Source organism: Typopeltis vanoorti, chromosome 24 (assembly GCF_054136105.1).
Source record: "Typopeltis vanoorti isolate ZY-2024b chromosome 24, IOZ_Tvanoo_1.0, whole genome shotgun sequence".
Taxonomy (NCBI): domain Eukaryota; kingdom Metazoa; phylum Arthropoda; class Arachnida; order Uropygi; family Thelyphonidae; genus Typopeltis; species Typopeltis vanoorti.
The window spans coordinates 33,634,348-33,650,759 of record NC_143572.1 but is presented as its reverse complement, the minus strand read 5'-3'; the positions used below and the strand labels follow the sequence as shown (position 1 = coordinate 33,650,759).

Below are 16,412 nucleotides of genomic sequence, written 5' to 3'. Positions count from 1 at the left end.
TACACTTTGACATTTCTCCTTTGATTACTGCGTACAACATCTTGTTATTAAATTTTCTATTGAATTCCCATAAATTATCCCACTTACACATTTTTAACTTCTGCTGTTCAGAGGAGCATGTCTTTTCTCTTCAGTTTCTCACTTTAATCTGTATTGTAATAGATTACCAATTATATGACCTGTTATAATCGAAGCTATGTGTAGGATAGCCTTTCTAATAATAATAAGTACTCGTTAGTAAGATTAACTATCAAACTCATCTGAAAATAATGTTTGTGGCTGAACAATGTTCATTATTGATATATTACTTAGAAATTTACCCATGTACTTAAGCTAGCAGTTTCCTGATGATGAAAGTCTGACAACTTATAAAGCTTATTTAGTTATGTTGTTTAGTTTAATAAAATGTAATTCTAATTAAGAAACATGTGGCCTCCATAATGAAAGTTAGAGGAAAAAGATGTAGCATGTTAAAAAAACTTAAGTGTTTTAGTAATTTGCTTTTACATGCATATGAGAGATTCCATTTGATCTTGGGAAATTAGGAGCCAAATAAATAATTGAATTTTCATTTAAATTAGAAAGAGCTTACTACTGTTAAACAATAGTTGAGGTCAGTCCTTAGTTCACATCATACATTTATTCTTCAATGTGCAACATTTTGCCACTATTAGCTTTATTCTTGGTATTAGATATTGATGTTCTTAAAATGAGTAGTATAAATTTGTACATCAGTGCTCATGATGTGCACTTAAATGTAACATTCTGATTGACTGTTCATTTCATTTTTTACATTCATTTATGCTTTGGAAATTATAAAATTTATAAATAAAACTGACTTTTGTTTTATTGCTAGCTTTGTGCTAATAATGAAGCAGGTTCCAGTCCCTGGAGTAAAGTAATAGCCTTTTATACATTACCAGACAGACCACAGTGTCCTGGTAAACCAGTAATTAAGGGTCGTATTCATTCATCTCATTTCAAAACCACTTGGGGTAAGTTCGTCTACTTGTAGGAATTCATTTCAAAACCACTTGGGGTATGTTCATCTACTTGTAGGAATTTTAATTTAATTTTTAAGAAACTTCCCTGTGGAAGCTTCATTTAATTGGACTATTCACAAGGTTAGCAAAATTTCAGAATTAAGTTCACATAAACTTTACAATTTAAAATTAACTTAACACATTATTAATCTCAATTAATAATGCTCTCAATCAATTAATTGCTACTTAACTCTATAGTCCTATAGTTATTCCTTGTTTAAGCACTTATATATCAGTCTTTGTTAATAATTTTCTAGTTTTGCAGGTCTCTAATATGATTTTCTTTCTTCTAAGGAAGTTTTAGCTTTATCAGTCCAGAAACCATATCTTGGACATTTTCATGAATATTCTTGCTTCAGATCCATTTTAGGTTTGGATAATTTCATTGTTGATTGTAAGGTCATCCAGCTTATTGTAAGCAGTGATTATTTTCATTTATTTTTTCTTATCTGTCAGATGATGGTTGACTCTCCTATGAACAAATCTTTGCCATCTATCTCTGAAGTTCAATAATTACAACCTTGCCTTCTAAGAATAGCCATGCTCTTTTTGGTCTGCTTCTTGATGGTCTTCCTCCACCATTGATTCAATTCAAGACTATATTTGATAATCTCTGAGAGGACATTCTCTTGATGTGTCCAAACCATCTTAATTGTTTTATAGCTATGATATCTTCTCTATAGTGTTTTTTTGTGTGTGGTTCTCACCCATGAAAGGTTATTAGTGAACCTGTAGTACATTTGTACCATGGGTGGGCTAAGGATTTTTTTCCATTTTTATCGATTATATATATATAATCGATATATTTAATATCTTTAATCACAAATTAATATCTTTAATTCGTATTTGACTTGCTCATGAATTTTATTTATTTTTCTTAGCATTTCATTTCAAATGCTCTGATTTTCTGTATTTCTTTCTGCTTGAGTCTCCATGTCTTAACCCCATGTGTTGCCATAGGTATAATAATGGTTTTATACAGTTTGAGGCTTTTTTAAATTTGTTATTTTTTCATATTTTGCTTCATTTATTCATATTAGACCATCCTTTGTTAAGTCTGTATTTTATTGTTTTTGCTTTGTTGAGGTTGTGAGTAATGAGACTGCCATGATATGTAAATTGCTTTATTTATTAAAGTATATGATTTTCTAAGTTTATTAAAAATTTTTCCTCATCCCTTGCTATTTTCATTGTTTTAGTTTTGCTTAGATTGATTCCAAAAGTTTTGCACTCTTCATTTAAAATTTTTATTGTTTTTTTTCCCATTGTACTCTAGATTTGCAAGAATAATATCATCTGCATATTTAATGTGATTGATATTTATGCCATTTATTTGTAGACTTGGTTCTTTGGCTATGGTTTTGCTTATTTCTTTGAGATAGTAAATAAAATTAGTGAGAGCAAGCAACCCTGCATAACTCAATTTTTCTTACTTTGAATTTGTCTGTTTCTATTTTATTAAATTTGACAGTTGCTTTGGTATCCTTATAATAATTTGTAATAAAGTTTTATATTTCTGAATCTAACATCATAGATTTTAAGATGTATATTATTTTGTTCCTGTCATTGGACTCAAAAGCTTGTTTGAAATCAACAAAACTGCAGTATGCAAGTAAGTTGTATTGCCCAGTACTTTTCTGCCAGGCCTTATTACATGTAAGAATATGGTCTATAGCAGACCTTCTAGGTCTAAAGCCTGTTTGATTTCTGTTGTCGCATTCATTTAAGTCTGGATTCTGTTTTGTATAATACTTGTGAATATTTTTCCAGCTGTGACTTAGCAATATTATGAGTTGATAATTTTCACAACTTTGTTTATTGCCCTTTTTTGAAAATTGGTATTATGATGCCTGACTTCCTATCATATGGAATTTCACCAGTATATAGTATTTGGTTAAAGCAGGAAATTGATAGCTGCTATGCCATGATATTATTATTATTATTATTAAAATTTGACCTATGTGGAATCAGACTCATTGTAGAAGGTGCACACTATGACATACGAAGCTCATCCAACCATACCTTAAACTGATTCAACGTGGCTACATTCACAATACACTCAGGCAACGCATTCCACTCAACCACCCACTCTCCATCATGTAAAGAACCTTATTCTCACAATTTTAATCCAAAGTATCTGGGCATAACCCTGAACAGAACCATCTCCTTTAATAGATATCTCTCCAATATTGCTGCCAAATTCAGAACTAGAAATAACATACTGCATAAACTTGCCAGAACAACCTGGGGCAGGGGGGGGCTGTGCTCCCACATTAAGGACATCTGCTCTGGGTCTCGTCTACTCAACTGCTGAATACTGCTCAGCTGTCTGGCTAAACAGTGCACACGTTAAATTAATTGATACTGTGTTGAATCAGACAATGCATATCATTTCTGGAACAATAAAGACTACTCCATCATATTGGTTACCAGTTCTGAGTCACATACAACAGCCACAACTATGATGCCAAGACAACCTGATTCATGAATATAACATAATTTGCTGGAACCCACTGCTTCCTATACACTCTGATATTGACAGCTTTATATCACAGAGACTTAGTCAAGACACCTGCCTATTATAATGGTACAATGACTTGTCACTGAGGACTATGATGCAACAATAGCATGGCAGATGGAATGGACTGCCAAAGTCCCGGTAATCCGACAGACCGTCTTCAACCCAAACAGCCCTCCATCAGGGTTCGACCTACCTCGAAAAATATGGACCTCCCTAAATAGGGTTCACACCAACCATGGTAGGTGCGGAGCTTCCTTATATACTTGGGGAATAAGACCAAACTCATCTTGTGACTGTGGTGAGGATAACCAAACCATACAACATATCACATTTGACTGTCTTCATAGAGCCTTCATGGGACCAGTAACTGACTTTATAACAGTTTCTACTGATGCTGTTGACTGGTTGTCGAACTTAGACATTCAATTTTAATTTTATGCTTATTTGTATATTTTTATATGTATATATGACTACAGTGTCACTTCACACTATTGTATTCTTTTATGCATTTTGTTGGTTTTGTATGTGGTTTTTTTTTGTGTGTGTGTGTGTGTGTGGTAGCATATGCATGTATTCTTAGCCAAATTCTAAATAAATAAACCCTTATAAATTGATCACTGAACACCTCAACAGCATCTTCTGCAACAGTTACCAATCTCCCACTTTGATCCATTAACAGCATTTTACCATAATCATTCTTCCTTCTATTTGTCACATGTAGAAAAAACTCACAAGGGTTGTTCTTGGCTTGATTTGCTCGTATTCCGTTCAGACATTCCATCTGCTCGTACTGCACTTTTGTTGTCCTCAACACCAGCTCAGTCACTCCCCTGGCTTGCTCTTTATATTCTTCATGTAATTGATTATTACCATTATTCATCTTGAACTGCTTCCAAAGTGCCTTCTTCCAGTTTTCATGCTTAATCTCCTCAGTCATCCATTTTACATCTACCTTATTCATCCTTTTGGCCTTCAGAATACATTCACACATTGATGCTGTTATGTACTCTTTGTCAGTTCTTAAGCAGCATTTATTTCTTTAATGCCCAACTCCTCATTCCATGCTGTAACTCCAAGCTGTCTCCTAAGCTTATCATAATGACCAGCCTTGTACTTCCACACGTATCCTTTCCTCACACAAGTCTTCATATAGCTAGCCACAACTCAGGTGATCGCTTCATGAACATGCTCCCTAACTGGAGGGAAGTGCAAAAACTCCACTCACAATTACATCCTCTAATGAAATGATTAGATCTAAAACTCTCGATCCTCATATGCCCTCCTTTACATGCTGCCTGAGACAGTTGTCTTTCAAGAAATTCATTTTCCTTATTTTCAAATGCTATCTCTTCATTCCAATCTGTATTGCCATAATTAAAATCACCAATAATAATTATCCTTCTTTTGTTCACTAACTCAAGTTGTTTATCATTCTCACCCTCCACGTTCCCTGGCCTATAGCAACATCCAACTAAATGTGTCTTCCTGTCAACTTCCACTTCACACCACACTGCCTCCTAACCATTGCCTCTATTTCCCTCTTTCATGTCTACCTTATGTGGATGTAATTCCTCTGCTATCATCAGCAGCACTCCCCCTTCTCTTCTTGTCCTTTCTATCCTTGCAAAAAACACTGTACCCTGTCATTTCTATTCCCGTTAGGATATCATCTTCATTCAACCATGTTTCACTTATTCCAATGATTTTGGGCAAATAAACTCAATCAGTGAAACTGCTTCAACTCCCTTATTTCTGATACACCTGGCGTTTGTAAATAAACACAGCAGTTCACTTTTTGGTTTATAACCAGTTCTATCGAAGTCACTTGTTGGTTGTGATTTCTCCACAACACATTGGACCTCCCTGCCCTTGTCCAGTCACCTTTATCACCGCTTACCACACATATCTGCTCAGTCTCAACTTCCCCACTCACATCCCAATCTATTTCATTTCTACGCTGATCATTCCCATACATGCTTTCACTACTACTTCCAACATCCACTCTCCTTATGTCAATGCTCTCTGTCCACCCAGGCTCCCCATTTCCCTTTTTCTCTTGTATTCCCATTCTCTCTTCATCCCTCACACTACAGGGTGTCATTGGATCTCTCTAGTTTCAGCATGTTACTATTACTTAAGTGTATGGACCATGGTGTCAAAATTGTACAAATGAGAAGGAAAACTCATCGAGTTTTTGTAAAAAAAAAAAATTGAATGAAACTTATAGTCTCTGGAATGTTTAAACATCCCAAACCTTACATATTTCTGCATTTTGGTTTTTTACCATTCTTTGAAACTAGACAGGTCTAATGTGGACACCCTGTACTACTGTTTCCATTGCCAAGTACATTTGTCTCTTCAATACCACTCCTGATCTTTCATTTCATCTCTTACATCTGATCTCTTGCTTGCATTATACACTACATTTCCATCTAGCAACAGTTTCTCCAGTTCACTCACTCCAAAGCCATTCAAATGCAATCCATCAAGTCTATATAATTCCATTCTTCCCTCAAATACATGTCATACCTTCACAATCTCCACTCCCTTCTTCTCACACAGCTCCACTCCATTCGTGATTCTGGCTCTCTCTGTCTTAACTCATCATTGTTATACCTTAGCAGCACACTGACATCCTTTCCTGCTATACTGTTGTCTTTCACTCTCCTCAATAACCTCCTGATATTCACCCTTACATTCTCCTTATGTTCACTTAAATCATTTGTTCCTGCAACCGCCACTAATTATCTTGCTCATTCTCCTTCCTCAATAGCAGACCTTATGGACTCTTGTTAATGAACATGAACAGCCTGTCTGGCTTTGAGAGAGGTTCTATCAAGTTTACCGTATATTATGATTATTAAGAAAGTTTTCTTGGTATATTTTCTTACTTAATGTAGTCTTTCCAAACTCCTTCATCCAGAATTGTGACCCACGCTTACTCTGATGCTGGTATAGCATACAGGATGGTAGCCCTGGCTTTTCACATCCAAGCACAGTCATTGTTTGCCAGATAGCGGGTGTCCTTGTGTGGCTCCATGATGTGTGAGGAGCTCTGGTGCTGAACAAAAAATTCCCTTGAGCATCAATTCTTCTTCCTCAAATGTTTCATTGGCCTTAACAAGGTCCCAACCAAGTATTGATACCATAGATACATTATTTGTTAACAAAAGGAAGAAACAAAAGATATATGTGATCTTTAAATGTCAGGTGAAAAGTCAGTAGGGAAAATGCCACCCTTCTTTATTCAAAAGGGTTTAGAAGGGCTGGCAGGATCTCCCAAAATAGTTAAGAAACTACATTCTAGTGATATCCTTGTGGAAACATTATGTCAGCAACATTCTGAAAAACTGCTGAGAGCAATATCAGTGGGTGGAATACCAGTTACATTAACATCTCATAAAATGCTCAATTCTTGTAGAGGAATGATATCAGAATAGGATTTCCTTGATGTTCCTAATGAGGAAATATGTTCAGAGCTTACAGATCAGGGAGTGACAGGTATGAGGTGCATCCTGATAAGTAGGGATGGTCGCCTGTTTCCAACCAGGAACATCAGCCTTTCTTTTAATACACCTAAGCCACCAACATCTATTAAAGCAGAGTATCTCAACTCTCATGCTAGAGTGCACATCCCTAATCCACTAAAATGCTTTAAATGTCAGAAATATGGACATCCTCAAATTGTCTGTAGTGGCTCTACAATTGTACTCAATGTGGCAATAAAGAGCATGATGACAAATCTTGCTTTGCCAAGGAATCTAAATGTGGGAGATCATCCAGCTTACTCCCATTCAAGTAGAAAGATGAAAAATAAATGCAGAAGATTAAAACACAAGTATATCATATCAGGATGCAAAAAAAGGAAGTTAATTACCACCACACCTGTCCTTAGATACTCATGCTGAGAACGTGGCAGTTAAGAAAGTGTCAACAGTATCTCAATCCCATATGTCTATTCCAGCATCTGATAATTTCACCATACATGAATTTATGATTGTGAGTGCTTCTCTGTTGAGTGAATCATTCTCATCACCTATGGTCTCACATTAGAAACAAATCCCAAAACAGTTCTATTCACTGAGAACTCACTTATCAAAAAATTATGGCAAGGTTATCACTGAAAGATAAACCACCCAGACACTTCCACAGAAAAGAAAATAATGCTTCAAATAATGCTGAAAGTAAATTAAACCTACCAGCTGATCCTGACACATCAGGTGATGTACTTAATATTTTTCTAGAAGGAAAGATGGACACTGGCCATCCATACTACAACAAGCAATTGATCATGTCTCTTCTAGGCTCTTAATGAGTTCAGCTTTTCAGCAGAAAAAATTGTCTGTGTCACTTCTGTTGGAAATGTATCCTCCACCCAGATCCTCATTTAAGAATGGGATAAAGTATTATTCCACTATCACCAGAGGCCAAGTTCTTGGGACTCATCTTTGAGAGAAAGCTGACATTCCTTAACACATTCATCAACTTAGCCATCAACATCAGCCACCTGTCCAATATTGAAACCAATAGACTACGTTTCAAAATTGCAAAAATAATCTATGATGTCAATCAGAACTGAAAGCCTTACCTCCTTAAAACATAATAGAAACATAATCATCACCAGAGCTGACAAGGGAAATACCACTGTTGTCCTAAATACCAATTCATATGACCAAAAAATGAATTTATTACTTTGAGATCAAAATACGTGGCATTTATTGATTATGAAAAAGCCTTTGACAAAATTAGTAGACAAAAACTGTTTAAAATATTAACCGATTTAAACATACCAAATCAACTTTTACAATCTATTCAAGAAATATATACAGGAAATAAAATAGTGGTTAAATTAGAACACACCTCAGAATGGAAAGATATATCAATAGTACGACAAGGATGTACCCTCTCACCTCTGCTTTTCAATATATATATAAATGAAATATTAACAATCTGGAAACAGCATAACCCATTTGGTATACAAATGACCCTGCAAATGAAGATAGATACACTACTATTTGCAGATGATCAAATAGTATTAGCTACATCAGAAGATGACTTACAAAGATCATTAAATGATATCTCAAAGCAATATAATATGACAATATCCAAAGAAAAAACAAAAATAATGGCATTCAAAGGAGAAAACCCAATAAGAAGTAAAATAGTGATAGATAATAAAATACTAGAACAAGTAAACACTTTCAGATACTTGGGATGTGATCTATCATACGAAGAAGAAAAAGACATAGACACTAAAATATCAAACTTTGTCAAAGTAAAAGGCATAATAAATAATATATTTAAGCCATCCCTGGTACAAAAACGCACTAGAATTAGACTATATAATGTCTTGTCAAAACCAACTCTACTATACGGAAGCGAAACATGGACCATGAAAAGGAAAGATGAAAAACAAATTCAAACAGCAGAAATGAAGTTCCTCAGAAAAACAGCTGGCTATACCAAGTGGGACCACAAAACAAATGAAGAAATCTTACAATCCCTGAAAATAAAACCAATTACTACATAAGACAGTATAAACAAAAATGGCTAGAACATTTAAATCGAATAGACAACAGCAGACTACCAAAAATATTATACAGATACAAAATAAGTGGAAAAAGAAGAATCGAAAGACCAAGAAAGAGATGGCATGAGACCGGAACAGGACACATGGCCTAAATTCCATGTTAGGAAGAAGAAAATGATGATCGAAATACATATGCCCAACTTGATTATGATCCTACAAAAAGACAGCTCAAGAAACTCAACAAGTTACTAGATGAAACCACTTCCTTAGATCAAGAAACAATAAAAAGGACATACCATGCAAGGCATCCTAGAATATTCCTAAACTTCACAAGAATAACATTCCACTCAGACCTGTCGTGGATTCTATTAGCAGCCCAGCTTACAAATGATCAAGATTTTTATCTAACCTTCTCCATCCTCTCATAGGCCACACAACCTCATCAATTAAAAATTCCACAGTTTCATGCAAAAATAAAAGACATTCAACTGTTGGAAACTGACATGCTAATTAGCTACGACATCATCTCCCTCTTCACTAATACTCCCCATAAGGAAACATTGAACTTACCATCCGATATTGTTGAATTATTCAAATTTGTTATTACGTCTGGATACTTCACTTGGAAAGAGAAAATTTACAAGCAAGAGTAAGGAACAGCAGTGGGGTCTCCCTTATCACCAAACTTGGCCAACCTTTTTTTAGTACACCTTGAAGAAAAAATTTTCACGTTTAATCCTAAACCAAAAATCTGGCTATGATATGTTGATAATGTCTTTTCTGTCTTTGATCATTCTGAAAAAAACTACTTGTTTCTAAATAAAATCAACCTTCTTCATCCTTGCATCAAATTCACACTAGAAAAAGAATCTCCACAGGGTATCTCCTACCTGAATATATGCATCCAAAGAAAAGAAGATGGTTCTATCCCCACTTCTGTCTACCGTAAACTGATATTTTCAGGTCGCTACATTCACAATTCTTCGGCTCGTCATCCATCTCAAAAATTTGGATCATTAAATCATTAGTAACCAGAACACACAGATTCTGCTCCTCTGAAGAATCTTTAAACCAAGAATTGGAAAAAATCAAAAATACAGCCATACAAAATGGATAAAATCCAAAAACAACTAAAAAAATCATCATTCACTTCTCTACACATCAACCTAGACAAGAACAAGCCCGTAGGATTCCCATACCTTATGTCAAAGGCATTTCTGAACATCTCTCAAAAATTATAAAGAAATATAAATTGGCTGCTACCTACAAACCAATCAACCAGATCTACAGTTGGTTACCTTCTCCTAAAGACAAACGCTCACCTCTGATGCTACCTGGTATGTATGTAGTCCCATGTTCCTCTAAATTGTCCTTCTCTGGACAGACAGGTAGATCCATTAGCAAAGGCATTTTGGAACATCAAGACCATATCTGTCTTATCAAACCGCAGAAATCTGGCCTCGCACAACATGGAATTGAAAACCCAAACCATATGATCCATTGGAAAAAAGACCAAAACTTCTACATAGATCTTTATATAAACATGAATGTTTATATACAGAAAGTGTGGAAGCCCTACTTCACAGACCAAATTTGAACCATAATGACATTCTGACTATCCCTGATGTCTGGGAAATTGTCATCCTAAATTATGTCAAATAATTTTATATATGTTATCTCCTTTTAATGTAATCTTTTTTTTTCCCTCCAGATATATTTTAATTTAATTCTATAACACGCTACTGCACCCATAGAGAGATTCCATTGTAAGCATGCATCCTAACTGATGTGATTCCTAGTATTGTTTGAATTAACTGTACTAATGATGTCATATGATACTTAGGACGAAATATTTACTCATTAAAAAAATCTTATTACTGCGGTTACATGTGTATGTTTAGTCATGAATGCTCCACAGGTTTCATTATACAGCTATATTAACTGTATACAAGACAGTGTTCAAACCAATTTTAACTTATGGATCTGAGAGCTGGGTTAGAAATAAAACATTTGATCAAAGACTAGAGACCACAGATATGAGAGTCTTGAGAAAGATTAGGGGCATGAATAGATGGCATCAGTAGCAATATCATATTAAAAACAAGGATATTAGGCAAAAACTTGACATTGTTAGCATCCAGGAATGTGTTCGCATAGCTAATCTCAGGTGGTATATAAGCTGTGATGATGTAGTCTTGACAGATAACAGCTTGATTTGGAGGAAAATCATAGATAGAAAGTTAGTAATGATTAAGTTTTTAATGTAGTACTGCCATATCTTGTACACTCCTTGAGGGTACGTCAGGAATTTGATGATGAAACAGAATGGAAAGAAATAGCTATTATATGATGTTATATGATTAACAAGTTTTATTATTTATTATTTTATATTTCTTTCATAATATCATCAGAATGCTTAAAATATATATATATATTTTTTATTCAAGATGAATTCTGCATCATCATCATCATCATCATCATGAATTTCCTGATATATGCATACCATCATGGGAGTGTTCAGGCTTGTCTGACAGTACTCCGTGATTAGGTTTACATTATTTATTAATCTTCTATCACCAGTTTTCCTCTGAATTAGTCTGTTACTTGTGACCATTCTAATATTATTATATTTAACATTTTATTATGCTAAGGCACTTCTGACTGAATCAATCCACCTGGACCTTGTCTTCCTCTCGGCCTCTTTCCTGCCATCTTGGTCTTTTGCTAACCTTTTCCCCTCCCATTCTGTTCAAGTGAGCACATCATCTTAGATTAGCTCTGCTCGTACGTACTTGAATGCTAACAATGTCCGATTCCTCTCTAATATCTCCATTTTTAATATGATTTGCCCCACTTATGCTATCTGTTCAGACTTCTGATTTTTCTCAGAACTCTCATATCTGTGGTCTATAATCTTCAAAGTGCTTTATTTATAACCCATTTCTCAAATCCATAATTTAAAACCAGTTTGAACACTGTTTTGTATAGTTTCAGCTAATTTCTCTCTCTATCCATATAAATTTATTCAACTGACTCTCCACCATACCAGCTTTGCTAATTCTGTTGTCTATTTCCAGCTTTAATTTTCCATCTTCACTAAAAACTGTGATTAAATAGCTGAAATATTTTACTTGTTTTATAGGCTCTCTATTGCTGATTTTCATGCCATATTTTTATAGCTTTAATTCAATTTAGTTAGAGAATCCTGGAGAGTTGCGCTGAATGTATTTAGAAGTACATCATCATCTGTATAAAGCAAAGAAGTAATTTTCATATCTCTAATTCTGATATCAGGTTTAATGCTACTTTCTTTCATAATGCGATCCATGTAGATTATGAATAAGAGTAGAGATAGTGTACATCTTTGCCTTATTCCTGATTTTACATCAAACCATCTTTCTATATTCCCTTCAATTCTAACTGCTGTTTTACAACTTCAATGCAGACTTCATATTGCTTTTTATGATGCAATTTGTTTATTGTGTTCAGTTTACCCCATATATAATTGGGGTAAATTGAATAATGTTTTGAAAAGCTTTTTTCAAGGAACCTTGTCATATTTCTTTTCCATATCTGCAAAACTTAAATACAAATCCTTGTTAAATTCCCATACTTTCTCATCTGTTTGTCTTAAAGTGAAAATCTGATTCTGATAATCTCTATTTAGCCGAAATCCAGCTTGTTCTTCTCCAAACTTCTCTTCCACAATTTTTCTTACCCGTTTCTCAAGTATACTTGCATCAATCTCACTCAGAACACTTCAGAGAAATTCCCCTGTAATTCTCACATTCAGTTTTATTTCATTTTTTGTAGATGGGTATTATGAGAGTTCTGCTGTAATCAACTGGGATTCAACCTTCTGACCAGCCCCTCTGAATTATGCAGTGTAGCCACTGTAAAACTTATACCTCCATACTTAAGCATTTCTGGTCGAATATCATCTACTCTTTCTGCTCCATCCATGGCATAAGAACGGTTGTTTATGGAAGAGGAAGGGAATTTGTTGTTAGGAATGGGAAGTAGTCGAATCTAGAGAGGATTCTTGGATGTATAATTGAGAGAGAAAGGAGTGGTTGTGGGAGGAGGGGGGGACACAGAAGAATCATATCTGAGAAGTGGTACCAATTGGACTTGTTATAGACTCAGAAATGAATGGTTATACGAGTGCCAGAAATAAGGGGAATGAAATTGTTGCAGTGATTGAATTCATTCACCCAAAAATTATTGGAATAAGTGAGACATGGTTGAATGAGGACAACAACTTGACAGGATTAGATATGAAGGTGGGTATGATGTTTTTCATAAAGATAGAAAAAGGGAAAAGGAAGGTGGGGTACTGTTGATATATACTTGAATAGACTGACAGAATGGGTATAGGAGTTGGTTGCCAGTTCATTGTAGCAAAGTGAAGGTTTTAAATTTGGAATACAAAAATGGGATGCAGAGTATACATTTGTTGTAGATGGAAAAAATGAGGAAAAAAAAATTTAAATCATGCATTACTAAAATTGGGTGAACAGCACAGTGGATTCTAGCAATAATGCAAAGAACACTAACTTGTAGAATGGAGAAGTTTATGATTTCATTATATGCCTTGATTTGGACATATGGACTGCTGTGCACAGATATGGTCACTTAATTTTCAAACGGATGAGTTATTGGAAAAGGTCCAGAGGCTATTGACTAAAGTACTTTCTTTTCTCTGGGATGTTCAGTATGAAGAAAGTATGAAAAAATGCAATTCACAGAGTCTAGTGGACAGGAGTAAGAGGAGGGATACTATAAAGACATGTTGGTAAGTAATTTTTTTATCATATTAATGTGGATGAGGTTTTTCATAGAATGGGGAGAACAAAAAGTCATCCCTTAAACTGTATAAAGAGTTTTTTGAATGGTGAGTCATAAATAATTGGAATGCTTTGCCCGAGAGCGTGGAACTGACAGTAGAGAATGAGTGCATTTACTACATGGCAAGATGAGCTGTATATTTGTGTGACAGTGGACCTCATATGATGAATTTTTGCCTCCACATTGGAGGTCTAATAATGATGATAATAAACCAGTATTAAGCATACTTCATATATTTTAGAATCCCAATTGTTTATTTCAGTTTTTAGGCATGTTTGCAGGCTAGGATGCAGCACTTTTAAGGTTCATCGTGTCTCTCTATCTTCATGAAACAATTTTGATAAAACTTAATATTTAAAGACTTTGAACAATCTCAGTATTGTGTGATCTTATCCATAAGATGATCAGACATTACTGACTGCTGCTTTACATTGAAGATCTAAATGTATTCTTACTCCACCAGTGAGGAGTAATTTCACTACATGAGTGCTGTGAGCATTGGAGTTAGCCTCAAGTGACAGTGATTAAAATCATTTCTGTATATAAAAACTTTGCACAATTATTTGTCATCTTTGAAAATATCTGTAGCCCATGAGATGTAATTTATCAGATCATTTATTATTAATAGTTTATAATAATTAGCCTGTTAAGATATATAAAATAACTTTCAGTACCCATGTTATTTTTATAGAGCATCCTAAAGATGATGGTGGTTCTCCTGTCACACAGTATATTTTGGAAATAGACTCAGGCACTGGTAAGTAATGTATGGAAATATGTTTTTTAATAGAAAATAATCTGAGAATAGTGAATCAGATTTTCAGATTTTGTTTTTATAAATGTTCCATTTCACTGTTTTTGACATGTGGAATACGTGCAGGCTTGTTGTCATCACTAGAAGCATCGAGATGTTATAAATATATAAAACAAGCGTTAGGCTCATCATTGTCATCATCATCATCGACAACAACTTTCTTCAGGCCAATACTGGACAAATGCATCTCTTCACCTTAAATATTCATAACATCTTTTTATCTTAACATCCATCTTGCTGCTGGTCTACCTGGTTTCCAATAACCAGTTCTTGTTTATTGGAGACCAGAATGTCTGACAGTAACCATTTCTTGATTGTTGTTGTCAGGCATTCTCATCACATGTCCTGCCCAGTGTCATTTGTTGTCTTTTATTACTGGTGCAATGTCCATTACCTTTGATCCTTTCCTTATCCAGTTAATATTGTTTTTATCTAACCATGTTATTCTCAAAATGGCTCTTTCTGTGTTTTGTTGTGTTGTTTTCAATTTTTCTTACTGTTGATTAGTCAGGCTCCAGGTTTCACTATCATAGGTCATTGTTGGAAGTAGCATACTGGTTGTAGATCTTTCTTTTTAAGCTGTTGGATAAATTGCATTTAAATATTATTATTATTATTATTATTACACACTCCATGGAGTCGGTAGACTCATTGTGGGCAGTTCATTCAATTGACAACAAATCTGTTATATTGAATCTTAAAATCCTTAACACTCCCTGCATTAACAACATATGCTAGTAATGCATTCCATTGGTTGATAGTTCTCCATGTAAAAAATCTACTCCTCACACCCCTCTTCACCACACTCTTACATAACTTCTAGGGATGGCCTCTGTTTCTTCCCCTCTTGCCTCCTACTCTTTTTGTAATTCCCTCTAGATTAATCTGATAAAAACCTTCACTAACTTAAACATTTCTATCATATGATCTCTTTTTCTCCTATCCACCAAACACTGCAATCAACATTTCTTCAATCTCTCTCTCTCCATAGCCAACATTCCAAAGTTCTGATATTGTCTTAGTAACTTTTCTCTGGATCCTTTCTTTCATGCTTACACAGTGATCAGAATACATTATGAAACTTATGGATACTGATTACTGTGTTAGAGTAAAACGTTAGTTTAATATAAACCAAAATATGCAGTCGACTTTTCGACCTTCACATTAAGGTCATCTTCTGGAGTATACACATACTGTATACTCCAGAGAAACAAGCATATACAAAGAAACAAACTGCACTGCAATCTACATGGCATGCTAAAGTTACTGATCCACCATTAAAACTATTTGCCTGACCTCTGGTGTTAAAAAAAAAAAAAAAAAAAAAAACTCACTACATCAAAGCTAGAGTACTGTTGTTGTTATTATTATCTATTAGATTACAAAGTTAATTAAGCTGGAGAGTAATAATAGATAAATAAATAAACAGAAAATAAAATTACTTATATAAGTATACATATAAATTGCAACTCGTATGGATAGTGGCCAATAAAAAATGAGAATTGCTTCTAGTCCTAAAGTCAGGGTTTACTGGAAACTAAGTGGGCTGAATGTGTGCCATTGAAATTCTTAGGATTTTTAAGCCCACATTATTATTAAGATTAGGGTGGTTAATTAAAATTTCAAAGAAGCCTGTGAAATTTTTATCTTCTAACA

General features: G+C 34.6%; 1 protein-coding gene across 3 annotated transcripts in view; it reads left to right on the top strand.

Moving 5' to 3' along the window:
• Positions 1-16,412, top strand: part of LOC150093092 (fibronectin type-III domain-containing protein 3A-like) — a 557,362-nt gene that overhangs the window by 375,843 nt on the left and 165,107 nt on the right. For all 3 annotated transcript variants that reach the window (XM_090414067.1, XM_090414066.1, XM_090414069.1), the window contains 2 exons: positions 857-995; positions 14,634-14,699. In XM_090414067.1, the coding sequence (XP_090270193.1) occupies positions 857-995; positions 14,634-14,699 (205 nt within the window). The remainder of the gene's footprint in view (positions 1-856; positions 996-14,633; positions 14,700-16,412) is intronic.